We start from the raw sequence: 26,782 nt of genomic DNA on the forward strand, positions 1-26,782 counted from the left end.
AGGCCGTATCCCGGGGTCAGGGGACAGGGACACGGCCCGCGCGGTGCCGCAGGGGCAGGACACTGGGATCTGACACCGGGATCTGACATCGGGACACGACATCGGGACACGACACCGGGATGTGGCAGCGGAACCCCCGGCCCGGGGCGGAGCCACCACCTCATGGGCGTGGTCTCATCAGACCACGCCCTCTTATGCTAATGAGCGCTGAATCACGCTCAGCGGGCCGCGGCCGCCGGGCAGGACGGGCCCACCCGGGCGACTCAGAGAGGGGGGACGAGAGGAGGGGAGCAGAGCGGGGCGGCCGGCGCGGCCAAGTGCCCGCCCCGCACGCCGGGGACGCGCAGGGAGGCCCGGGTTCCGCCGGTGCTCTGCGGCGGCCCCGCCGCGGCCCGGTGCTGGGGGGCGCGGGAAGAGCGGGGAGGGCGGGCGGGCTCCCCCCCAGCGCGTGTGCGCGCGTGGTGCGCGCCGAGGGCGGGGCGGGCGGGGGCGGTGGGGCGGTCACGTGACGGGCGGGCCGCCGCCATTTTGTCCTGCGGAGGCCGTATTTAGGGCGCAGCGCCCGCGCCGCCGCCACTGCTGCCGGGACGGAGCTCCGCGCCCCGGCCCCCGCCGCCGCCCCGCCCGCCTCCGCCCCGGCTCCCTCCTTCCCTCCCCGCCCGCCCGCTCCCGCCGCGCCTCCGCCATTTTGTGGCCGAGCGCTGCCCGCCGAGGACCGGCGCCGCGGCGGAGCCCCCCGCCTTCCCTCCGCCCTCTCGCGCTCCCGCTCCAGCGGCGCCTCGGCCCGGCCCGGCCCGTGCAGCCATGTCCTCCGGCGCCAGCCCCGAGTACGCCTCCTTCTTCGCCGTGATGGGCGCCTCGGCCGCCATGGTCTTCAGCGGTGAGCATTGGCCGGTACCGGGGGCTGTCGTGGAGGAAGGGGGGGGGGTGTCCCCTGCCCTGTCTCCCCCCGCCCGGCGGGGCGCGGCCCGCGGGGTGGGGGGTCCTGCGGGCCCGACGGCGGCTCCCCCGCCCCTCCCCTCCCCCCGCTCCATCCGGGCTCCCGGGGGCGGCGGAGGGTCCGCCGGTGACGTCACCGCCGGCGGAGCCCCCGGGGCCACGTGACTGCGGCGGCGCCGCCCGCGCCTCCCCGGGCACCGGGGCCGGGGGTCCCTCCGGGCACCGTCCCTTGTCCACGGCCCGGCCCGCTGTGCATCGGGCACGACCGGCGTTTAAACCATTCCCCGTACAACGCAAGGCCGGTGTTTCAGCGGGGTGAAACCTGAGCGTGCGAGCGCTCGCGGCCGCTGACGCCGTCCCGGGAGGCTCCCGAGCCGCCCGTGGGCCGATGCCCGAGCGGCGAGGCCGATCCCGCTCCCTGCCTGTCCCTATGCGGCTCCGGGCGTCGAGCTCGGTGAGCTCAGTGCGGTGTAAACTGGGTCATCCTGCGGTAGCGCTGGTGTGGGGACCATCCGCGCTGGGTTACACCAGACACACCATCCTGCAGTGCTTTCCTTTTCTCAGAGCCTGCTAAACCCCTACACAAGGTGACTGCTGATTCCTGGGGGATGTAGACCTGCTGGGCTATTTGGGATGTAACGTGGGGAAGGCTTCAGCTGTTCTTTTCCCAAATGCAAGTGTTACAGTAATTGAGAATAAAAGAACTAGGAACCAGTCTGGTTTTCTCTTCTGAAGTCTTAGGCGGTGCCTCTTCAGGCAGGAGGACATGGACTGGCCTTCATCTGCCACCTCACTTGGTTCCCCGTTGAGCAGTCAAAATCCTTTAGTATTGAGTTGGCTGTAGCTGGTGTGCTTGGGGTCTCACTGTGTCAGTACAGCCTCCGAGATGGTGGCTGGGTGTGCAGGACAGATTTGGGGAAGCTGCTCTTGATTGATTAGTGTGGTAGATTAAATTGTGCAGACAGCCAAGTGGTGGATTAAAATGGGTGTTTGAGAGCATGGTGTCTAGCCGTGCTGGCGTGGGCACCATGGACTGGTTTCACACCAGCCCCATTTAGGGTTTTAGTTTTTGGTAAAACAAAAGCCTGGCTTGCTGTGTTTGGTCTTGCTCAGTCTGTGCCTAGTGGTGGGATGCAGATGTCCATGCTGAGGGCAGTTGGTGGCCCACCACCTTGGAATTCAGACATTGTACTTGCACTTGACAGGTAAGGATTTCCTGAAAACTCAATGGTTGGAATGCCATAGAAGCCAGTGTTGGGACTGCCAACCTACCTGCCTCTTACCTAATGAAGATAATGGAGGAAGAAACTAAGACCTAGTTACTTGTTGGGAAAAAGCAGTCAGCAGTACACTGCCTTTTGTAAAATAGTCCTAAATACTGAACTTTCTTTCCAGGGAAGGAGTCACTGGACTCCTCTTGCAGAGTCGACCTCAGAAGCAAAAGAACATGGCTGTGTGGCTTTGGACACCAGGCTAAAGCCACACATGGGAGTGTGCTTCATCAGAACATCAGGGAGGGATGCAGGCTTGAGTCAGTGCAGTAACAGGAATTCAGAGTGGTGCTGGCGTGTCTGAACCAGCAGTGCAGCCTTTCCTAGAAGCTGCACGGTGACAGCATGGTGCTGTGAGATTGCAGGGGGGAGCTTTGAGTGGGGTAATGCACAGTCAGTTCTTAAGCTGTGTTGATGAAGGCTTGGTATCTGTCCTGTCACTGCTGATATGTGACTGGGCCTTGGTGCAGAGTCTGTGTCAGGTGGCCCTGGACTCGATGAGCTTAGAGGTCTTTCCTGACCTCAGTGATGCTGTAATACCAGCAGGTCTGAGCCATGCAGGTGCTCTTTCTAGGGCCTCTGATGGGTTCAACAGGTTATAGATACTGCAAAGAGAAATGGTTTCTTAGATGTGGAGTTCTGGTGAAACAGTTTGGATTTTTAAGGCAATATGGCAGAGGTGTGTATATAGGATAAACTAAAATTTGCACTGTCATGTAGCTTTTGTAAGGGGGTTGTGGCATGTTCTGATGCTAATTTTATATTGTTAAAAAACCCACCCTGATTTAGAAGAAAGGAGCTATGTCTGGACAAGCAGTGTAAAACTCTCTAAAATTGTCCCGGATCAGTGTTAATTAGTGCAGTGATCACATCTGACTCATGCTATATCTAAAGATCACATTCTTGTGGAGCTTGTAGTTCTGAGACCTGTTTGTAGTAAACACATTCAGGTTCCGTACTGTCCAGGCTGGTTTGATGTGAAAACAAGTGACTTTGTGCAGTCCTGTGTGACCTGTGATCAGTACCTGCTGATGGTAAATAGATAGCAGAACTTGTTCTAGTCAGCCAGAGACAAGAGCAGGCTGCTGTGACCTTGGCCATCTTCAAGCCTGTTTGGTTATTTGCAGATTACAACTTGGTTTCATTGCTGCAGTTCCTTATTTCCCATGTGTAAAATGTGGTGGCTCAGGGTCAGGTGCTGTTGAGTGATTAAATTATTGTGGCTTTTCCATGTGACTTGAGCTGCCAGAACAGACAAGTGTGGTGTTGGGCCAAGCTGGCTGGTTCTGAGTGTGCTGGTGATGTAAAGCCTGCTGTCCCAGGTGTGCCCACTGTGCCCCTCATGGTGTGGGGAATTGTCCTTACACTCACACTCCAGCTGGGCATTCAGTGCCTTCAATACCCGCTGCACTGCCAAGCAGCTGAAAGATGCCTCAGGAAGAGAACTCCAGCCAGCAGTGTTAGATTAGTCCTGTGTCTCCTCATTGTTGCTGCGGAGCTAATGAAATAGTATTTTTCTTTTAAACTAGGGCTGCAGATATTATAGCAGTTGGTTGGCTCTTAAGGGACCTCCATAGTGGAGCTGCTGGCTCAGAACATGTCGCTTGATTCAGCTGACAGCCCAGCACAGTCTGATTCCAGAAGGCGTCATGACTATAAACAACTTGCAGCCTGGAAGGCAAATGGCACCTGTGCTTCCCGAAATACTGTCTGAGAGGTGGGGAGGAGGAACAGGAGAGCTGCTTGCTTCTCAGGAAGGAGCTGTGGACCTCATCCTAAGAGGAGCTTGCAGGTAAAATGAAGTGGCAGAGCAGAGTGCAGCTCTAGGTAGTCTCTGCCCTAGAGGCCTGGTGGTGTGGGCAGGTGTGGGAGCTCCCAGACTGTCTGCACCGGAGATTAGCTTAAGCCTTCGTCCTTACAGCGGGTAAAGCAGTGGACTGCTAAGACCTACGTGCTGTAACAGAAGTGAGGTAGGCAGTGTTTCTGCAGCTCCAGATTGAGGGAAGGCATCTCGACAAGGGCGTCGCTTCTTCTCGGTAAATGCCAGTCTTGGGAACATCTGAAAATGAGATGGAGCATCAGTATAACCCATTGGCTCTGCAGAATGTGGCCCAAGCAGTTATGCTGCAGCTTGTACTGTGGCTTCCTGATGGATCCCTGTCTCACCCTGAAGTCACTGCAGAGCCTGCAGATGCTTCCCCTCTGATGGGAACACTGGGAGCAACAGCAGACATGGATGCCAGCTGCCTCAGGACCTCTTGGTCAGCTTCCTTTTTTCCTTCCTAAAACTGGCCTCTTCTGTATCTCCAGAGCCTGACTGGTCACATGCAGAGGTTGCAAGCTGAAGTGTCCCAGGCTGTTGGGTGCTGCTTCAAGCAGTGGTTTACAGCGGTGTGGGCTTTTCACCAGGGAGGCAGAACTGGCTGAACTCGCTTCCTCCAGACTGAATCCTGTGAGCACAAGGCTTCAAGTCAGGCTGGTTTGGCCACAGCAGTGTCTGCTGTATGCAGAGTTTCCCACACTTCAGGGATGGAGCTGTGGGTGCTGCTGAGTGCTGTGAGCTGCCCTTGGACCTGCTTGGTGGAAAGGGGTCCTGCTAACTGGTGTAACAAACTACTCTGCCAGTCAGTACCTAGAGGACACTGGTCACCCAGGCTGTGAAATGGGTCATTCAGTTTGCAGGGGGGAGCTTGTATGATGATAAAGATAAAATAACAAGTGGTTGGATGGACTCTGCTGCTTGCAGAAGGGCAAGCCTTTGCTCTGTGGTATAAGTGCTGGCCTTCCCATACTTATAAATCAAAGGGCTCTGTGTGCTGTCAGACAATCCAGAGTGCCAATTGCAGCTGTCCCAGCTCTTGGACAGTTGACTAGCAAGTCCTCCTTGCCTTGGATTGCTGCTGTTGCAACAACTTCTCAAGGAGCTGGTGGACTTCTAAGTTCTCAGATTTACTGACACAAAAGGCCTGCCAGCCTTGCAGGATTTTTGATAATGCTATAGGCTGACAGTGGCAGGCTTGGTGGATATCCACACACCCTTTCATTACATTAGGGAAGAGCAAAAAGCCGTCACTAATCCCGTAACAGGTGATTCACTGAAGGTCTTCAGAGTCTACAGCTTCTCGTAGGGCAGCTTCCCTGTTTACCCCTCAGGTTTTCATTGGGGAACTGGCTTCAGCCAGTGGGATGGGAATTTGCATAGGCTCCAGGTACACTTCCCCTGGCTTTCCTGTGGAGATGCACCTGGGAAGAGCAACAGGGTTTTTCCAAGGCAGCCATGGAGTATCTGTTACTGTAACCTGAGGTGGAGCTGTGTCAAATGGGGGGATGGGGAGGGGCCAGGGAAAACCAGTGGGAAGCAGCCTGTTTCTTTGGATGTGCCCAGGTTTCTGGCATGGCAAAGCAAGGAGTGTACTGGACCTGGATGTCACCTCTAACAGTTCTCCAGCCATTTGAGAACAACCTGCTCAGGGATGGACAGGTGGTGTTGAATTGGTGCCTGTCTGCTCCCAGGGAAGCTGCACAGGGCAGCCCATTTGATAGTGATGAGTTGTAAAAGGCTCCAGATGTAAGTGCTCATCCCAAGTGGTCTTTCAGGCTTGCTGTGGTAGTAACCCATGGTATCCTAATTGGAAATCTGACTTGTGTCACTAACTTACTTCCTAATGCAGGGGAATTCTGTGTGTTAGTGCTCTGGAAATCTGTCACATGTGCAGTGTGGAAACCTGCTTCTCCATGGTGGGACACGGGAGAAGCTCTGAATGGACCAAATGCTGCTGGAGCGTGTGTGGCTGGTTCTGAGCCTCTGTTCTGGGCTGAGCCTCTCTGAATGTATCAACTGGTGAAACTGGATCTGTGCTACTGGATCTCCCTGACTGGAAGGCTCGCTGTAGCCTCTCCCTGTACTGAGAGGGTGTCACTGACTCACCTGCAAGGTCACTGTTCTTGCTGTATGACCTGACTGAGCTGTCCCTGCAGCCGCAAAAGGCTGGTCCTGATGCTGGGACTGGCACTTGATGTGAAGAGCAGGCTGCTCAAGTGCTGACTGAGTGTCAGAGGCAGAGCTCTACTGAAAGTCCTGGCAGTGGCAAGACTACAACTGGTCTTCAGTCTTTGACAGTACAGTCTACATGGCAAGTGACTCTCTAGTTCATACTTGATCCTGGAGCTGCACAGCCTCACTCCCTCTGCTACCACTTTGGACTAATAAAGCAACAGCTATGGTGGAGGTGCCAGGTGGCATCTCCCCAGCCCTGAGGGAGGGTGCTTTGCCCCCAGGAACAGTTCTAAATCAGCTCTGGTTTATGAGTTCAAGGAATAACTCAGAAGTATTTCAAAAGGAAGTTAACTTCTGAAACATGCTTATTGGGAGTAAGTCCTGAATGGTGTGTAAAGCAACTTCTCTGTATTGTAACACCATTGAACTTCTGAATGGCACAGTTTCTGGTTAGAGACCAGCATGGATTCCTTCTCTGGTGAACTAAGGTAGGCAGAGTGTTTCTCCACCTGCCAGGTAAATGTTTTGACAGCTCTATGACTGCTCTACCTTTTTAAAGGTAGTGTTGGAGCTTGATTGGGGGGGGAGGTGTTAGAGGTTAGGAGCTGGATAATCTGACACAAGTATGGAGTCTTGGTGTGTAGCAGTGGTACAGCTCTTATCCCATTTCCACTGTCTGCCACAGAGATCTCCTCAAACCCTGTTCACAGATTTTGGAAAACACATCCTTCCAATGCATCAGGGATATTTAAATGTGGCATATGAAGCATATGTGCTTCAGATGTTCAGAGCTGCCACAAGGTACAAGTGAAATTGTGCAGGAATGTTGTCCTGAGTGCCCACAGCCCAGAACTGAGGGGCTGTGCCACTAGAGGCTGGGTCATGGTGGGAAGCAGGTATTGACTGTGATACTGGGATGCTGTCAAAGGTGCAAGGAGAACTTGTCAGGCTGGTGAAGGGCGGTTAAAGCTGCCTTATAAGGTGCTGGAGGTGCCTGTTGGTCAGGGTGCTGATAAAGGCTTCCTTGGGAGCAGATGTGCCAACCTCTGAAGCTCTGTGCGTGGCACCTGTGACTCCACCAGTGGGAGTGTTAGTAGAGCTTCAGTGACATTTAAAACTGTCATGTGAAAACTGGTACACGTAGGCTTTCTCTGTAAACTGTGTCTAGACCAAGTTCAAGGCATAAGGTCTTGCCTGTTCTGGAGGTTTTAACTGGGAACTGACAAACTCGTGCTGCTCTGCCCCTCCAGAGGCTTGAGCAGGCTGACTTTCTGTAAAGGGGGTTACAAAATCACCTATAATCCATCACTGCATTAATTGCAACACCTTCGAGTAGCTTCAGGCTTAGAGGAAGTAATGACTTATCTGACTTTAAACAGTGAACTTCCCTCATGAGCCTCTACATTGCTGGAGAGGTTTTTAAAACATTGGAGGCAGGAGAAGTGGCTTCTGCTAAATGCTATAGCCAGGGCAGATAGTGGAACTGGGATTCAGGCTTACTTCTAGCCCTTAAAAATGCTTTATCCAACAAAAAGGGTTCTTAAGACAGTGATTTCTTTCTAGACTTCTTAAGGACTAGACAGCCATCACTGGTTAAGTCCATGTGCTAGTTTCCAGGCTCAACTTACATTTCCAGGTAAAACCTGTTTCTGGCTCAGGCTTCCTAAGCTGGGTTCTAGTTCTGAATTGCCCTGAACAGCCCTTGACATCACTCAGTGCCAGTCAAGGTTCAAGAACTTTGCTAGTACAGAACAAATTGGTAGTTGATAATGAGGCTTTTCCTTCAGGTTTCTGTAACTAAAATTGAACTTCCTTCTGAGAATGAACCTTGTGTTACCTGTATGGATGGCCTGGAGTTTTAGTGCCAAGCTGGGAGGATGACTTCTCAAAGACAAGCTTTATGGGAAGGCCAAGCAAGCAGCAGGAAAGCACATATATCCAAACCCTTCCAAATACCTCCCAGCAGCTCTTTGGGACAAGGTGCACCATCTCACACTTGGATGCTGGTGTAAGGCAGCTACAGATCTTTGTGGAACAAGCAGGTCTTCCCTTGGAGAAACCTTAGTTTTTACATGGCTGGAACAAACCCAACTAGTAAGTCTCAACATTACCAAGACTTTAAATCTCCATTGTTTAAATACTCTCCAGTAGCCTTTTAGAGCAGGCAAGAGCATTATTTTGCTAGGTAGGACTGTTACCTCTGAATATCAGCTTGACTGTATTGGAAAAGGAGCCTGCCTTCCCTTCCAATGTGCCTTACACTGCTGCTCCAGGGACTTGCTCCTGGCTGGCAGCTGCATTGTCATCTTGGGGTGATGGTGAGTGCAGCCTGAAGTTCTGGAGTTCCCAGAGTATTCCACAGTAGGACTGGAAGGAAAGGGGTCTTTTCCAGTGCTGCAGAATTAAAGAATGAGGTATTCATGGAAGCTTTTGTGAGACTAATACAAAGCTTTCAAGACAGAAGTTTTTTGGGGAAGTGCTTTGGATTCTTCCAGCAGGTCTCAGGTGCAGGTGATAAGCCCATGCTCTGCTTTGGGTCCTGTGTGGGTCTCTGCATGCTCAGGTGTTGACACAAGTGATGAGCCAACCTTAGGGGTAAGGTGGTTGTGGTCCTCTGTAACCCACAAGCCAGACTGTACTTTGTGGTTCCAGTGGTTGGATTAACAAATGTTTGGACCTGAATCCTGTACAGGTGAGATTATGGCAGAGGCTGCCTTTCTCCAAGGAATGGCATGCAGCAGTAATAGTTGAGTTTGTTGGTGTCTCTGTGTCTGATGAAGCTGCAATGGCACGTTTAACCCCGGGGCCAAAGCATAGGCAAATGGGTTTCCTGGGAGAAGAGGCCCCGCGAAGGTGAACTGTGCTCTGAGCTCAGCTCAGGTGGCTCAGAGGTCAGTGACTGTAAAGCCCAGCTCTCAGCTGTGTTCTGCTGGGGTAGACAGCTGGGCTTTGTTGCACCTTGCAGTGTGGACCCTGGGAGGACACAGTGAGTAACGAGTTCCACTTTGGACCTTTGGTCCCTAAGCAAGAATGGATGGCTGCTGGGGGTGTGCCCTGCTGTGAAGCTGGCCTGGACAGGGTGTTCTGTTATCACCAGTGTTTGAACAGCACCTTCTTAGTGATCTGGCTTTGGTCTAGAACTCTGGATAGGTCACTTCCTCATCCATTAGGCAAGTATTCCTGGCTGTCAAGTGACCCTGGTAATTTTGCACAATGCTTCCTTGTGCTGGCTCAGCTGTTCTCACACTGCAGCCTAGTGAAGGAAGTGGTATTTGGGGATGTGCCTAATGCATTTTTTTTTTTCTCTTCCAGCCTTGGGAGCTGCATATGGAACAGCAAAGAGTGGCACGGGTATTGCAGCCATGTCTGTCATGAGGCCTGAGCTGATCATGAAGTCCATCATCCCCGTGGTCATGGCGGGGATTATAGCGATCTATGGCCTCGTAGTGGCAGTGCTCATCGCCAACGCCCTCTCACCCACCATCACGCTATTCAAGTAAGTTGCTGCATGTGGCACTTCTGTTTCAGATTGTCCTGTCCCTGTTCTGATGCCCAGAGTGTGGGTGGGGTTGGCTGAAGGCCCTGGAAGGGCTGTTGGTGCTAAGTGCTCCTGAGCTGGCCTTGGGAGCACAGGCTGGATTCCAGCTGTGCTGCCTCAGCCCCAGCGGTGCTCCCGGCTCCGTTGGCTGTGTTGGCTGGCACAGATCGATTGGGCTCCCACTGTTGCAGCTCGTGCTGTGGGCTGTGGCTTGAGAGAAGCTGTGTACAGAGATAGGAGGCAAAGCTTGTGTCGTTGTGCTAGACTCTAGACCTGGAATGCACAGGTCTTTCGAGGCTGTCCAAGTTCTGCTGTTGCCTGGGAGATGCAAGTGAATAATTAATATTGCTTCTGCTTTATGTGATGGTAAATCAATCCCTAAGCTATACATTGGGCCTCTACAGCAGGTACAGTCTGAAACTCAATCTGTTCTTGGCTTTAGAGAATAGCTGGAACTGGCTTGGTTGAGACCTCTCGGAATAAAACAGTGCTCCTGAGGTGTGACAGGTATCTGTGTCGCTGTACAAGCTGTACACGATGAGCAGTGTGCTTGGCCTAACAAGCTGTGTCTAAGACAGCAGGTACAAGTGCTCCTATGCAATTAGCAGGTGGGCAGATAGTGAGAGGGACTGCTCCTCAGGTATCCTACCTGGAAAACCAGTCCTGCGGAGCAAGACACTTGATGTGCTGTGGCTGTATATAATGTTGCAGATGAGCAGCTACTAACGGGTTACACCGCACTGTGGGACAGGCATTGCTGTTAGTGCTGTTCTGACAGTGGCTGGAGTGGCCACAGACAGACTGGGTGGCCATGTGAGCTCCAGGCGCAGTAGCTTAGCTTGGACTGTGAGTCCTACCTGAAAACCAGGTGAAGATCCTTCACTGCTGCCCATTTCTTATGTATTGGAGCTGGGAGTGCCAGGAGGCATCTGCTTTGAGGTACACTGGGCTTGTCTCAAGAGTCAGGAGCTTAAGGCTGGATATCTTGTTCCTTGCCACTGAAACTGTGCCCATCTCTGTCCCACAGGAGCTTCCTTCAGCTGGGTGCTGGCTTGAGCGTGGGCCTCAGCGGCCTGGCTGCTGGCTTTGCCATCGGCATCGTGGGCGATGCAGGTGTCCGGGGAACAGCACAGCAGCCCAGGTTATTTGTGGGCATGATCCTCATTTTGATCTTCGCTGAAGTCTTGGGTCTCTATGGCCTCATCGTTGCCCTTATCCTCTCCACGAAGTAAATGTTGCGGTATGATGTAAAGAGATGTAACAAATCCACGTTTAACAAAACAAACAAAAAAAAAAAGCTCCAGAATGAAAATGGTCTCTCCAATGTGTACAGTTGTCCCAATTTGGTAGTTGATCTCTTGTAAATGCGCAATGTATGTTAGTGACTCGTCTGTCCTGTGTGTACTTCAATATTAACTTGGATGGGCTGCTCCAAGCCTGCTGCATGGCTTGGGGTGGCCCGTGTGCAATTTTCCACCCATTGCTGTTAGTATTTTATGTATAAATATGAACTAGAAATGTAATTTTTTCTCTTCACTGGATGTTTATTTATAAAAGACTTGACATGTTCATACATCTATGGAGCAAGGATTTTCAATTTCCCATGCTATATATATTAATCTTATATATAGGTAGATTACACTGTGGGGTCAATTGTAAGTGCAGAGAATTCCTTGGATGTAACTTTGATTCTAAAGATTGCTGTAGTGTCCTGGTATTGGAGTATGAGAATTTCGTGTTTTATTACAGCAATTGTCCGAAACACTCCCGTGTTTCAGTAGTAACCGCGTATGCTCCGGCATCAGAGTCGTGCACCCAGTGTTGGGTTACAAACTTCTACCATGTTTCCAAATAAAACTTCCTCACTACATTGCTGTAACGGGTCCTCTGGCTCTGATTTCAGGCGGTTGCTGCTCCTTTGGGAAGAAAAGGGGTTCCCGGGGGCAGACAGGTTCCTGGAGTGACTGAGCACCTGCAGGAGTGGTGCTCCCTTTCTCCTGGGCAGTGGCAGCTGCTTTACCAGCTGTTGCTGTGGGCTGGACTCAGGGTGAGGAGGGATGTGGGGCTGTGTTTGGCCTGATCAGCACATCTGGCTCATGGTAATGCTCTGTAAGAGCCTGCACTGAGGGACAGGGAGTGAGGGTGCAGGCTCCAACCTGTGACAAGGAAAGGAGCTGCCTTGTCCTGTCCTCATGCTGGGCCTGCAGAAGCTGAGCTCGTTGGAAGCTGTGTTCTGCGCAGTAATTGCCTCTGAAGTACCTCAACAATAGTCTCATCAACAAAATGGCTTCAGTCAAGAACTTGTATTTTTAACTTGTAAATCAGGAGCATTTGAGTTGGGAGGTTCTGCTGCTGCAGCTACTGGAGTGCTGGAGCAGCATTCTCTGGCCTGAGAATTTGAGTACTGCAAAGCTTCTGTGGGAAATAACATGTTGGGCCCTTCCAGGGGCGAATATATCACTTTAATCCTACGTGTATAGCTTGGAGAACAGGCCAAGCTCTACTTCGTTCAAGCCAAAATGTTGCTATCACACAGGTGCCTATTGCCAGCAGGGCCTTTGTGGTCAAACTAAGCAGCTGAACGTGGAGGGATCTGTCACCCTGGCTGGGAGTGGAGGTGTGCTGTACATGTGTTTCATCCATGTACCTGTCCAGTGAGTCTGGTGCAAGTACTGTGAAGAGCTGTGGCCAAGCATAAGGAATTCACTGAAACTTTGGAACTGCTAACCTGCCAGGGGTGTTCCCCAAAGGGAACGGTTCAGGAGACTGTGGCTATGAGCCAATCATTCTGCTAGGGTGTATTTTCACATGTTGGTGAAGGTGTAGTTTTGACAGTTGTTGATTATCAGTAATTACTGACAAATGTATTGGCTTATTCTGTTTGCTAAAATGATCTGTCAGCTGTGTGTGGCTCTGGGGTGGGCTGGGCTGGTGGTGCTTGGGAAGGGCTTTGCCTCATGGACGTGCAAGCAGAGGTGCACCTGGGGCTGTACAGAGGCACAAGCTGACCAAAGGAATATCCTGAATCTCTGCTGAAGGAGTGCCTGGAGTAAGGGGAAGTTCCTGATCACCATGATGTTGGTCATTCTTCAGCAGAAGTAATAGACTCTGAACTTCTGAATTAGACTTTCCCCAGGGGTCATAAACATCTATGGAATCTGTAGCATAATTGTGTCTCACACTGACTGCAGTGGGGGCAGTTGGGGGGTGAATCCTGAATCCAGGCGCTCTGGAGAGCGTGCCAGGTAAAGCTTGCAGTCCTGGTGAGAGGAATTGCATTTGGCTTGTGTGGCAGGGTCCCAGCTGGGGCTCCAGATGTGCTTATCTTGTGGTTTTACCTGCTTTAGGGGACCCTGCACCAGCCTTTTTGTCAACTGACAAGGACACGAGCGAATTGCATTTAAGAGAGCAGCTAAATGCCGGTGGCAGCTCTCATCTCCAAGGGCAATAAGCAATTGAAAGGCCCAGTTTTAGGCGGGTGACACTGTGCAGAGGCAGTTAATAGGCTCAGGAGGGCGATGGGCACTTAGGGACCCACATGCAGGGAAAATCCCTTCAGTGGCATTTTGTCTTATGCCTTGGAACGTGAAGCCTTTGTCAGTGATATACAAACCCATGCAAGGAGAGCTGAGCTGGGGGGAGCACAGGTGGGGGACGATCACTTTGTGCCAAGTACCTGCAGATACACCCGGAGCCACGTTCACAGTCTGCACACGCTGCCTCCTGCCTCAGCCGGGCATTTTCTGACAGTGATGCTCTGGATCCTCTGTGATGACTCCCAGCTGAAAACTCGCATTTCAAGTCCTCCACTGGTGCTATTGCATCAGCAAATTTCCCAAGTGATTCGAGGCATTAAGAAAATGAGGCACCTTTTGAGTTTTTGGAATTCCTTCACTGCCAGGAGCAGGGCAGCTCAGAGTGCAGTCCCGGGTAGCAGGGAGGGACTCGGTGTTTGGTTTGGGAGGGGGAACGGGCAGCCTCGGAGCCTGGAATGAGTGCCTGCTGAGGAGGGTGGTGTGTGCTGGCACATCCGTGGTGCTCCGTGCTGGGAGCACTGCAGAGTGAGTGAGTCAGCCCTGCGGAGAGCGGGGCTCTGCAGCAGCAGCAGCACAGGGACTGGGCCGGCAGCACTGCCAGCACAGACAATGCCTCCATAGAACCTGCTGACCTTGCTCTTTGTTAACTCTTTCACTCTGGAGTTGGTTTTCTTTCATGCTTTTTCTTTTTTTTTTTTTCAAAGGCAGCAGATTTTTTTCTATTTATTTTTTCTCCACTGTGTTGGAGAAGCATTTTTAAGTATCAGGATTTTATCTCTGATTCTTCAGGGACTGGCTTTCCTAAGGAGATCTGGCTTACAGAGAACTACAGTAATCTGGAAAAGTAAATAAGCTTTGGGGAAATAAAAACCTCGTTATGAGAAACTGATCCCAGAAACCAAATTGCTCTTTCAGGGTAACAGCAGAGCTCATGAATACAACTCTCAGTAACCCTTGTTTTCTTCCCAGGCTGACCATGGGGATACTGATTTTAGTGCATTTTACTGTTTCCATCCAGCCTTACTATCCAAACCATTGCTGTCCTCAGGTGAGACATATTTGTCTCTGACACACAGGACTTGCCACCTCTGCCCTTAGTTCTATTGACCACCTTTTTCTCCTGGCATAATTAAGTCACACCCAGAGTAAGTTTTCCCAAAGACACATATCCTGGAGTGGGAATTTTCTGTTTCTGGGTCAGAGGATTGTGTCACTGTGTCCCAAAAAGCTTCTCCATTTTTGTTCCTGTTACAGCTAATGAATGCTGTTCCTTTCTCTGCAAGCCACGCTTCACTGAGCTCCTGAGAGCCTCAGCTTTGCAGCTCAGATCACTGGGTTTCTGCTGAGCTGGTTCCTGTGTCACGACACCAAAACACATGGAAAAATCCTGCCCTGACCTTACAGTGTGGAAGGGCCAAGGCTTTCCGAGGGGCCACACTGCACCCACAAGGCACCTACAGCCCCCTGACAGTTCCCACTGACCTGAGAGAGCAGGACGGGGCTCCTGGAGAACCAGGGGCTCGTGTTTGCTGTTTTTCTCTTGCTGAGGGGACGAGCTGCCCTCACCACAGGCTCAAGTCTGGCCCTTCTGGATTCACCAAGAGGATACTGGGGGCTCTTGCAGTCCCAGAGCCTTTTTTGGCACTTGGAACTGTGTTGTCCATGCTGTTACACTTGTGCTTTCCTCCTTTCCCTTTAGGAGAGGGGAAAGGGGTGGCTTAAGTGGCAGAGAGTGAATTCAGCCACCTACACCTCATGGCTTTGCCTGCATGAGGTAAGCTGAGGACAAATCTTGGGAAATGGTGTATATTCCCAAGACTAGCAGTGTGTTCTAAGCAGCCTCTCCCCAGCTCTCATGTGCCTTGGGACAATTTCTTAGACCTCCTTGTCAATGCCTGTGAAAATCAGAAGCCAAGGCTGAATTTCACCAGCCCCCAGTGCTCCCTCTGGATACCCAGTCCTGCTCTCACAGCTGCTCCACATGCTCCCCTGCTCCTCCCAAGAGCACAGGTACAACTGCTCCTGCTGCCAGGCAGTGAACCTAATTTGGGAATTGAGCCAGGTTAAAAATAACTCAACCTGAAAAAAAAACACCACACATCTGCCAAAGAAAATGCAAGTGAAACTACAGCCTGTGATTCCCTCAGCCTATTACTGAGGCAGTGGAGACAAAGAGCATGGAATTATTATTAGAAGAATGTGCAGTATTGGCGATGCAAGACAGGGTTAATTTAACACTGAGAAATAAAAGGAGAGCATCCAAAGGGGTGAGCGTTAAGCAGGACAGGTACATGACATAGGCTGGGCTGGGTGACGTACCTGCAGCCTCGATGAGCAGATTTCCATCCCTTCCCTCCTGGCACAGGCTGTTCTGTTCTCCCAGCAGTGCAGAGGGAGGGCTGGGCCAGTTTCCAGCGCTCTGATTCAGGGGTTGGCTTGGTGCTGGCAGCCTGGATCTGTGTTGGATCTGTGGCTGCAGGAGCAGTGTCCCTGGGGTGGGCCCAGGGCGGGTGTCCCTGTCTGTGCATTCAGTGTTTGCCTTTACCTCCGTGTCTCCTCCACTGCCAAATAAAGTTACTGTCACAGCTCTGTGTGTTCCTGTGGAAGGGCCCTGTTTTGGCCACAGGCAATTTGGGTGCCATATGTGCCTTTTGACATCCAAATTCAATTTAGCAGCTTGGACAGGTCCTTCCTTCCTCACAGACAAATGAGCCTGAAAGCTGCTTCCAGCATTTATTTTCCAAACTTTAGAGTTTTGGAGTCTCCTCAGCTCCACATGTATGAAGCTACAAATCATTCCCAGCAATATGGTGCTGGGTGTCCCAGATGTGCATAATTTCATGAGGAAAACATTAAAAGCTCATCTCATTCCACCCCCTGACATGGCCAGGGACACCTTCAACCATAGTTGCTCCAAGCCCAGTCCAACCTGGCCTTGGACACTTCCAGGGATGGGGCAGCCACAGCTTCTCTGGGCAACCTGTGCCAGGGCCTCACCACCCTCACAGCCAGGAATTCCTTCCCAATATCCCACCTAACCCTGTGGCAGTGGGAAGCCATTCCCCCCTGCCCTGTCCCTCCATTCCTTGTCCCAAGTCCCTCTCCAGCTCTCCTGGAGCCCCTTAAGGCACTGGAAGGGGTTCTCAGGTCTCCCCAGAGCTTTCTCTTCTCCAGGATGAACACCCCAAGCATCTCCATGGCCTGAGAGATGCCATTTTTAGCCTCAGATCCCCGAAACAATGCTGCGCATAGTTTTCCTGTCCTCATCCAGCATCATTCCCATCTCTCCCTTTCAGGGCCCTTTCCTGGCATCCTGTGATGTAAGAGCAGCTTGTAGCGTGGACAAGCACTGACATCATGGAATGCCAAGCACAGCACAAAACCTAATTAAAATCCAATTCCTGGCCAGACGGCGATGTTACGTTCCTGCACAATTATATTCCCCATCATTTATCTTTCCTGGGAGTGATTCACCCGTGGAGCCACATCAGCTGGGTGGAACCCCCTCTCCCCAGCTCCCCTCAGATACAAGGAGGGCAGAGGCCTGGGGTGTGCAGGGTGAGAGTCCCAGGATGGGGGGTCCCAGGATAGGGGTTTCAGGATGGGGGTCCCAGAATTAGGGTCTCAGGATAGGGGTGGCAGGATGTATGCTTCAGGACGGGGGTCACAGAATTGGGGTCTCAGGATGGAGGTCTCGGGACACGGGTCCCAAGATGGGGGTGGCAGGATGGGGGTCTTGTGGTGGGGGTTTCAGGATGAGGGTCTCAGGATGGCGGTGGCAGGATGGGCGTCTCAGGACGGACGTCTCAGGACGGGTGTTTCAGGACGGATGTCTCAGGACGGGGGTCTCAGGACGGGGGTCCCCGGCGCGGCACAACGAGGGGATCTGCCCGGCCCTCCCCCCCCCGACCTCCTTAAGATGGCGGCGCCCTCCCCATGATGGCGGGGCCGGTCACGTGTGGCGGGGCAGGCGGGGGATCCCGGCTCGTGCTGAGCGCGTCACGTGACCGGGGCGGGGCCCGACCCCGCCCAGGCCCCGCCCCCCGTGTCCCACAGCCCCGGGCCGGGGGCGCTGCTCCGGCCCCGGGACCCGCCGGGACCCGCCGGGCTCGTTCCTCACAGCGCCGGCCCAGAGCGCCGGGCAGGGGCGGGGGCTCACCTGCCGCCTGCCCCCGGGGCGGGGCTCCGCTGCCTCCGCCCCTCACCGGCTCCCCGGTCCCGCGGCAGCCGCTCGCACCGGGGCCGCGGCCTGGCCCCGCTCCGCCACGCCCGGTGCCCGCCCCGCGTGCCGGACACTGCCGGGGTCGCGGCTTCTCCCGGCTCCCGCTGCCCCGCGATGCCGTCCAACAAATCAGTGTCGGATGCGCCCATCGTCCAGTTCACCAACTGCCGCATCCTGAGGGACCACCGGCTCCAGAGGTGAGCCCGGGGTACCGGCGGTGCCGGGGCGGCTGCGGGTATCAGGGGTGTCCGGGGGTACCGGGGCTACGGGGGTACCGAGAGTATGGGGGTACCGGGGCTACGGGGGTACCGAGAGTATGGGGGTACCGGGTTGTCCGGAGGTACCAAGGGTGTCCGGGGGTACCAGGGCTGCAAGAGCTCCCGGACGGGCTGCGGGGCTGACCTGGGACCTGCAGTGCCCGAGGGGCTGTCACCAGCTCCCCCGTCACCGAGTCCCCCAGCGCATCGGCTGTTGGCCCTCCCTCGCCCCCTGCGCTCCCCCCAGCCCACGTCCTCTCCACCTGCTTTCCAAGGGGATGAGCTGTGCGTGGGGCACGGCCTCTCTCCACTCCCCTCTCTTTTTGCCTCACCTGCCGTCCCCGTGGCCCTTTGGCCATCGCCACCACCTTTGAGGGGCAGCCCATGGAAGTCCCATTCCCGTGAGTTTTGTAGAGCCAGAGGCCAGGCAGAGAGGGCTGCCCACCGTGTCCCGGCTGGAAGAGCAGCTGTGCCCTGGGAGACACTGGGAAGTGCCAGTGGGGTTCCCTCTGCCCAGGGCCACTGTCAGCAGGGCCACGGCCACCTACTCCACAGACAGCACCAGAGTTCAGTGTGTGTGGTTGTTCCTTCAGGGAGGACCTGTGGGTGCGAGAGGGGAAGATCCTCAACCCGGAGAAACTCTTCTTTGATGAGAAGGGCTCTGCTGATGTGCAGCTGGACTGCAAGGGCAGCATCATCGCCCCAGGCTTCATCGACGTCCAGATCAATGGTATGGGGAAGCCACGTGTGCTCGCGGCGGGGATCCTGAGTCTGTCCATCCCTCCATCCCTGACCTCCAAGCCCCTCTGTGGGTGTCCTGCCCATGGCCTAGTGCATTTCAGGTGCTCGAGGGACGTGTGAGTCACCAAACTAAGGACAAAGAACGATTTTGCACGTGGTTGCTGCTGTCATGTAACTGATCCCCTTTGGCTGAGTGAAGTTTCCTCTGAATGTCATTTTAATCAATTTTTTTATCCTACCCCTTTACTGACAGTGTGCCCACCCTACTCTTTCCAGGATGTGGGAAGACAGAGCAGGACTTCCCAAGGGAACAAACATTACCTGCAAGAGCTCTCTCCTGAGGGAAAGAGGGGCTCATTCTAGGGCAGCTAAAGTTGGAAGTCAGATCCCTCTGGGCTGGGAATCCTCACATTTTGCCCTGCATGAAAATAGAAAAGTTGTGCTTGCAAAATGCTGAGGTACTGTGGGGAAGAGCACTTCATAGTGGGATTTGTACTTGTGGAGCCTTGGAATGTAGGACACAAGTGCTGATGGAGCCCTTTGCGTCAGTGCCCTACAAATGGAGTGTTTCCATCCAGTCACACAAAATGTTTCTTTGATGTTTCTGGGCGGGAAACATCCTCTGGGGAAGCTGCAGTTTCACCTCTGGTTTGTTGGTGGTGCAGGAGGCTTCGGGGTGGACTTTTCCCTGGCTACGGATGACTTCAAATCAGGGATTGACCTGGTCAGTCAGAAAATCCTCTCCCATGGAGTGACCTCCTTCTGTCCCACCCTGGTGACTTCTCCTCCATCTGTGTACCACCAGGTAAGGGGCCTTCTCCCCTTCCATCTGCAGGGTGATCAGGAGCTGAGGTTGGTACCAGGAGGTGGGAGGGCCAAGGCTGGGCCTCTCGAGTCTGGGGCAGCTGCTGTGGTGGAGGAAAAGCCATGGGCATGAGGAGCTGGACTCTACCCTGGGTTTCTTGCCCTCAGCTTTTAGACTGCTGAGACAGCCATGTCTCCCAGGCAAGCTCTGCACAGCAGGACTTGCAGAAGGCTTTTCCTTTGTGGGATGTGATGGTCCCAAGTGGTCCAGCTACAAATCTCCCTCCAGACCCAATGTTTGGGTCTGATTTGGCAGGCTGGGGGGCTGTGTCTGAGGTGCCATGTCTGACAAACCCTGTTCTCTAGGTTCTCCCTCAGATCAGTGTAAGAAATGGTGGAGCCCACGGAGCAGGTATCCTGGGTAAGTGGATTTGTCCCTCTATGGTGCTACTGTAGATGGGCAATTATCTTGTTTGTTGTTGAGGGGAAAGAAGTTACTGAGGGACAGCACAAATGGGAGCTGGAGCTCTCTCTATGGGAGGGATGCACAGATGGGCACAGAGCCACCTTGTCCCTCAGCCTGTGCCTGGCCTTTGCTGCGGTCTCTGTCACCGTACACACAACACACACTGCTCCAGCCCTTTTGGGCCCTCTGGGGTAATGGCAGTGGGGTGGCTTGGCTTGACCAGGGACCAGCACTGCAGCTCTTGCTGTGCTGAGCTCAGAGTTACCTGAGCCAGGTGTTTTGCTGCAGAAAAATAGCAAGAGCTCAACTGGAGCAGAGTAGAAAGAGCAGGTTTCCTGGTCCTTGGCAGGGAGAGGAAGGGTTACGGCTCTTTGCTCCTGTTTGGACAGGGGCCCATCTGGAAGGGCCGTTCATCAGCAGGGAGAAGAAAGGGGCCCACCCGGAGCACTGCCTGCGCACCTTTGAGGCAGGTGCCTTCCAGGACCTGCTGAACACCTACGGCTCCCTGGACTGTGTCCGGATAGTCACCCTGGCCCCCGAGATGAAGAGGAGCAGTGAGGTGATCCAGGAGCTCACCAAGAGGGGCATCTGCGTCTCGCTGGGTGAGGGCTGGGGGGCTCTGGCAGCCCCTCTCTCAGGGCTGGGGGGGCTCTAACAGTGTCTCGGTGCCTGGACAGGGTGGGATTTTCTTTGGTCTGGCCTATATGGAGGTGACAGATCTGTCACAAATGGGGACCTTGCTTGATGCAGTGAATCTCTCATGGCAAGGGCCAAACTTTGTATCAATTGCAGAGCCCTACAGCAAACATAAGGTGCTGTTTGAACACAAGGAAGTCTTCCTTTGAGGGTTGATGACGTGGAAGGTTCAAACTCTGAAGTTCCACTGCTTAAGACCTTATTTGACAGGAGAAATCATTTTCCAAAGGTTACTGTTGGTTTGATAACTCTGTTTCTCAACTGGAAGTGCTGTAGTAGCCTCTCCCTCCAACATCTGGCTGGCCACTGACTTAACTCTGGCTGCATTTTTCTTTTCCTTTGCTTCACAAACTCTTCTTTGCTTCAGAACATTGAAGAAATCTTTTTTTTTTTTTAAGGGAGGGGAAGTTATTCAGGGTGAAATTAAACCTCAAGTGAGAAGGCCATTCATACAGCAGAGCATCTCTTATCTGACAGCCACATAAAGAACTCCAGAAAGGCAAGGTTTGCCCACAGAGCACTGGAGCTGCTGTCCTGTTGGGGAAACTATTTTCTTTCTGGATAGTTTTATCCCCATATTCTTTCCTGGCAAAATCCCCACTGTCTCTACTCCCCTGATCTCTCTCTACTCAACCTTTAACTATCCGAGGCCAGCAGAAAGGCACGTCCTTGGACCTCGAACCCAGCCTGAAGGCAACTCGCTGTGAGCAAGGCAGCATTTGTGGCAGTTGTGATGTGAGCAGGGAAGGTGTGCAGGTGAAACACCCACCCCCACAGTCCCCCCAGGTCATGGCCAGACACTTCCATGCCGAGGCTGAACCTCAGCCCAGGATGGGCGTCAGAGCAGAGTCCAGTGATGGAATGTCTTCACTCCTGTAGGGGACTGAATGGAGAGATGGGCAGAGGAGTCACACGCTGTGTCTGTTCCCAGGTCACTCGGTGGCCAATCTGTCCCAGGCCGAGGAGGCTGTGCAGCACGGCGCGACCTTCATCACGCACCTCTTCAACGCCATGCTGCCGGTGAGCTCCCGCGGGCACCTGCCCTGCACCCGGCTTTCTTCTGGATTTTCTCTCCTGCCACCAGGGTTGCTTTTGGGTTTTCTCTCCCAAAGATCTGTGTTCTCCCCAGCTGGTTTCATACCAGGCTTTGCACTGAGGTTTCGGCACTGAACCTCTGGCTTCACATTTCTGCTGCTGGATCTTAAAGAGAGGCTGTAGCAGATTCTTAAAGTCACTGCCGAGAAGTACTTGAGGGTGTTGGTGGGTGAGAGGTTGGACTCCCCTTGTCTGTGTGTGCTGGGATGCAGAAACCCTCCATGTCCTGGGCTGATCCCACAGCGTGGGCAGCAGGGGAGGGGGGGATTCTGCCCCTCTGCCCCCTCAGGTGAGACCCCATCTGGAGAGCTGCCTCCAGATATGGGGCACCAACTTCAGAAGGACGTGGAGCTGCTGGAATGAGCCCAGAGGAGGCCACAGAGATACTCCAAGGGCTGGAGCCCCTCTGCTCTGGAGCCAGGCTGGGAGAGCTGGGGGGGTTCACCTGGAGAAGAGAAGGCTCCAGGGAGACCTGAGAGCCCCTTCCAGTGCCTAAAGGGGCTCCAGGAGAGCTGGAGAGGGACTTAGGACAAAGGATGGAGGGACAGGGCAGGGGGGAATGGCTTCCCATTGTCAGAGGGTAGGGTTAGATGGGATATTGGGAAGGAATTCCTGGCTGTGAGGGTGATGAGGCCCTTGCACAGGTTGCCCAGAGAAGCTGTGGCTGCCCCTGGATCCCTGGAAGTGTCCAAGGCCAGGTTGGACAGGGCTTGGAGCAACCTGGTCTACTGGAATGTGTCCCTGCCCATGTCAGGGGGATTGGAATAAGATGGGCTTTAGGATCCCTCCCAACTCAAACCCCCCTGTGATCTGTGACTCAAGGCAATGCCCAGATTTGCCTGGTAAAGCTCCCAGGCACTGTATGATAGAAATGACAGCTGCATCCCCTGAGGGGAAGGGTCTCAGCCAGTAGGTCCTGGTGTTGCTCCACAGCTTGTCCCCTCTCTCCCCTCGGGCAGTTCCACCACCGTGACCCTGGAATCGTGGGGCTGCTGACCAGTGACAAGATTCCTGCTGGGCGGAGGGTCTTCTACGGGATGATCTCCGATGGCATCCACACCAACCCTGCCGCCCTGCGGATCGCCCACCGAGCCCACCCCACAGGTGAGCCACACCAGTGTCACCAGCCCCTCCAAGCACTGGGCCACCTCCCACAAGACACTTGTGCTGCCCTCGCTGCCTGGGAGGTCACAGCCACGTGTGCTGATACCCTCTCACTTTGGTGGGATGTGGCTGGAGACACCATGGCCCCTCTCTGGGAGGGCCAGCAGGGCACAGTGCTCAGAGCTGCAGCAAAATCAGCTGCAAAGCTGACAGGGCCCCTTTGCTTGTGTTGCTCAGGCCTGGTGCTGGTGACAGATGCGATTGCTGGCATGGGGCTGGCACCGGGGCGGCACACGCTGGGGCAGCAGGTGGTGGAGATTGATGGGCTGAACACCTACATCGCAGGTAAGGGCCTCTTGCTGGAGAGCTGGGGACAGCACTGCCACTGGTGCCCGTTCCTGAGGAGCTCAGCACAGCTGGCTGGCCCTGCCAGTGTGAGGCAGCGCTTGTGCCACCCTCTCGGGTTTTGGTGCCTCGTGGATCTGCACTGACTTGGCCCTGGGGAGAATGAGGTGCCTGGTAAGGAGGGGAAGTGCCCTACCTCTGTGGAGTGGGGAGGAATCTGTCCATTTGTAGCTGTCTGCAACACCTTTGAAAGCCTCATTGCCCAGTGTCATGTGTGCAGAGAGTCAGAAAGGACAGAGAAATCTTAAGATATATTTATTGTCCCTTTTCTTTATTGCATCACTACCATTTCTTGCTAACTAAATTCCCTAAGTTTCAATTCCCAAGCAGTTAGAGACTGGTATTTCAGAGAAGGATCCATTCACCTCTGGCAGCAGGTACCTGCATTGTGAGCTGGTTTCACCCAGTCCAGCTGGTCTGGTGGTGGAGCTGGGGGGTGACACCCCAGTACCTCTCCCTGCCCTGCCAGCACCTCTCCCTTGCCTCAGTCTGTCCCTTGGCAGCAGTGGCTGTGGGCCCTTCGGCTTGCCCCTCCTGCCACCCATGATTTCTGCCCTTCTGGTCTCGTTATGCTTCCCTACTGCCCCCCTTCTCGTTGCTGTGAGCTGTGGGAGCTGCTCAGAGCCATCCTATTCCTCTCCCAGGCACAAAGACCCTGAGTGGTAGCGTGGCGACCATGGATACGTGTGTGCGACACTTCCAAGAGGCCACAGGTAAGGGAGCCTTGTCCACAAGCTGTTGCTCCCTCTGTTGATGTGGGAGGAGGTCTTGCTCCTGCCAGCTTTGTCCATTCCACCAGGAATATTCCCTCTCACCTGAGACATGAGAGGGGCTGGGATCAGTGCCCTCAGATGAGCGCCTTTCTGAGGGGAGGTTTCATTTTAACCCATAGCACTAATGAGAGGTGAACTCTCCTGCTCCTTCCTCACAAAGGTGGAATGATTTTCCCCTCCCCATACCCTTGGTGTTCAGTTCTTCTGTTCCTGCTATCTCCTGTCGGGATATTTCCCTTCCCAGCTCCATCTGGCTGTGGTGAGGGTGTGCCCAGCTGACAGTTGCCTTGGCCAGGGGAATTTGGGCTGCTCTGGCAGTGGGGCTGTGGCTGCCATAACATCTCCCCAACTCTCTGTGCAAGGGTGCTCTGTAGAGACGGCGTTGGAGGCAGCATCTCTGCATCCTGCCCAGCTCCTGGGAATTGAACACAACAAGGGGACACTGAATTATGACTCCGATGCAGGTACTGGGATGGGGACACCAGGTATTGGGATGGGGACACCAGGTATTGGGATGGGGACAGGAGTTATTTGTATGGAGACAGGAGGTACTGTTATGGGGACAGGAGGTGTTGGTATGGGGACAATGTCAGGGCTCCTGAGCACTGGAGCAAAGCAGAGACTGCTGCACATCTTCATCCCCTGTTTCACTGGGAGCTGCAGGGAGACTCGCTCTGCCTGGGATTTGCTCTGGGCTTTTACTCCAGTGGTTATCCCCTTGTATGCTTGGTTTGAGAAACCCTTTGGAGTGCCCCCAATGCCTCAGCCAAGCATGGAGCAGAGCTGCCATAGCCAGAGTGGCACCGTGCTGCCCTCCTGCTGCTATGTCTGGGGTGGGGAGAAGCTGTTCCCTACTGAGCTCAGCTCTCCCCAGCCAGCTCTAGCAGCTCCATTCCTCTGACAGCTGCTTCCTTTCCCTCTTGTCCAACACAGATTTCCTGATGCTGAACGACAACCTGTATGTGCAAGCCACATACATCGCCGGCCAGGAGGTCTGGAGACAGGACGTGTCAGGCATGTGACACTGGGCTGTCCCGGTGCCCTCCGAGGCTCCCTGGCACTGGTTAGCAGCTCTGGTAACCACCCCACTCCTCTCTCTTTTTTTTTTAATCCCAATTCCTTCCTGCAATTCCCTTAAAGGAGCCTCATACCAAAGAGCTGCGTTTTCCAGCTTCCAGTTACAGCCATGCCTGCCACAAATTTGTTGGTGCTCAGTTGGTGGCGTGGGGAAAGCAGGCAGCTCTGTGCTGGCAGGGAATTCCACTCCTGGAGTGGCCTGAGGGACTGCACAGCTGTCCTGCCCCTAGACAGGTGCTCCTGTCACCATCTGACAGCAGTGAGGAGCTGTCTCAGCCTTTGCACTGTTTATACAGCACACACTAACCTGCCCCATGCCCAAGGCAGGCTCAAGCCATTCCCATTCCTCTGCCTGCTCTTTGCCTTGCTCCTGGGCAGCCATGGCTTGTTAGACATCATCTTCCACCAGCTCAGCTCGCAGCTCTTCCCATGACAATGTTCCTGTTGTGTCAGCAGAAGCTGAGGATCACATTTGGGTCTCCCGACAGCCCTTCTGTGGTGTGTCCTCAGAGTAGGGCTGTCACAGCTCACCGACTCAGTGCTGTTGTGGGGCTGAATCCTCAGGGCAGAGATCAAAACCAGGAAAACCAAGGCATTGCTGGTCCTTTGTGCCTTTTCCCTGCATGGGCATTGAGTCCACAGCGCTGGAGACACGGACAGTATCCTGCCTCAGAAAGCAATGCTCCTTTCACCCCTGACTCTGGCTGGATGGGTCCTGCAGGCTCTGTGCCAGCCATATCGAGTAGGGCCTTTGCATCACCTGATGGGTCTGTGCATTCCTCAGGCCATGGACTGGAAGCTTTTGCTTTAGGGGATGCATCCAAACTGGTGGTGATGGGCTCACGAGCCCCCGGTCCAGCTCAGGAACTGAGGGAGAGGAGGACCGCCGTGGGATTCTGGCCTTTCAAGACAGTTGTGATAGCTCATTATTCAGTGGTCATTACTATCTTCTCCAATACTTGACTGTCAGCTCTTTTCCTGACATTTGGACACTTGCATGTGAGGACTGATGCTGATTTTGAACCTACTACGGGCAGAATAAGCCTTGAGATAAGTCTTAGACAACCTCTGACAAGGCTCAAACCAATGAGATGGTTTTTGTGGTGAGGAGAGGACTTAGACAATAGCTAAGTCTCTGCGAGGATGGAGGTTGTAAGGCAGATAGGAGTCTGGTCGGGATTGGCAGAAGTGTGCTGATTTTTCCAGTGCTGTTTTATAACCTTTAACAGCAACATTTGGAAGTGCTTTCCCAGCATTTTAGAGCCCTGCTGGAATCACTGGCAGCCTTTGAGAATTTCTAACATCAGCTGCCAATGTCAGCAGAAATTATAATGTCCACGGTTTGAAGCATTTGAGAGAGACATCACACCCCGTGCTGTGACACGCGCAGGCTGCCGTGGCACCGGCCTCAGCGGGGATCTTCTGGCGGCTGTTGAAAACAATCCGAGGGGAAAAAAATGTATATGAAACAAGGTGTCTAACTTTTTATTTACAAAATTAAATAATCGAAAGGAAATCTAAAATAGAGACGGCATTAGACAGCGCCTGTGGGTGTGTATTGACCCTTTTTGCCTGCTGACGACAGGCTCTACCCTGCCCCTGGAGGTGTGCGGTGGCAATGGCCTGTGCCCTGCTGGGGTGTGAGGGCCAGGGGCTGGTGTGGGCATTCCTGCCAGGATTTGGCCCAGGGACGGGGGCACTGCCAGACATGTCCGGGGGGGCATCAGGCCCAATATCGCCGGCCGGGCCAGGGAGGGGATTGTCCCGCTCTGCTCTGCCCTGGGGCGGCCTCACCTGCAACATTGGGGCAGTTTGGGGGGACACGATGGAAGGAAGATATTGAACCATTAGAGAGTGTCCA

The 26,782-nt window shown here is 53.9% G+C and overlaps 2 protein-coding genes across 3 annotated transcripts; both read left to right on the top strand.

The window, feature by feature from the left end:
• Positions 1-497: 497 nt before the first annotated feature.
• ATP6V0C (ATPase H+ transporting V0 subunit c) lies at positions 498-11,624 on the top strand. The gene is made up of 3 exons (XM_027693793.1): positions 498-880; positions 9,520-9,703; positions 10,773-11,624. Exons 1-3 carry the CDS (start codon positions 805-807, stop codon positions 10,975-10,977), a joined length of 465 nt encoding a protein of 154 aa, XP_027549594.1. The 5' UTR covers positions 498-804; the 3' UTR covers positions 10,978-11,624.
• A 5,719-nt stretch (positions 11,625-17,343) lies between these two features.
• Positions 17,344-26,464, top strand: AMDHD2 (amidohydrolase domain containing 2). Of its 2 annotated transcripts, none has more exons than XM_027693792.1 (11): positions 17,344-17,700; positions 18,354-18,490; positions 19,167-19,306; positions 19,672-19,726; positions 20,161-20,373; positions 21,399-21,487; positions 22,522-22,666; positions 22,904-23,011; positions 23,716-23,784; positions 24,207-24,308; positions 24,778-26,464. In XM_027693792.1, exons 1-11 carry the CDS (start codon positions 17,618-17,620, stop codon positions 24,864-24,866), a joined length of 1,230 nt encoding a protein of 409 aa, XP_027549593.1. In that variant the 5' UTR covers positions 17,344-17,617; the 3' UTR covers positions 24,867-26,464. The 2 variants fall into 2 exon arrangements, with proteins under 2 accessions (XP_027549593.1, XP_027549592.1); XM_027693791.1 differs by having other exon boundaries at positions 20,161-20,330; positions 21,347-21,487.
• Positions 26,465-26,782: the final 318 nt, after the last annotated feature.

The sequence above is a fragment of the Neopelma chrysocephalum genome, unplaced genomic scaffold, assembly GCF_003984885.1.
Source record: "Neopelma chrysocephalum unplaced genomic scaffold, ASM398488v2 Primary Assembly neopelma1_93, whole genome shotgun sequence".
NCBI lineage: Eukaryota > Metazoa > Chordata > Aves > Passeriformes > Pipridae > Neopelma > Neopelma chrysocephalum.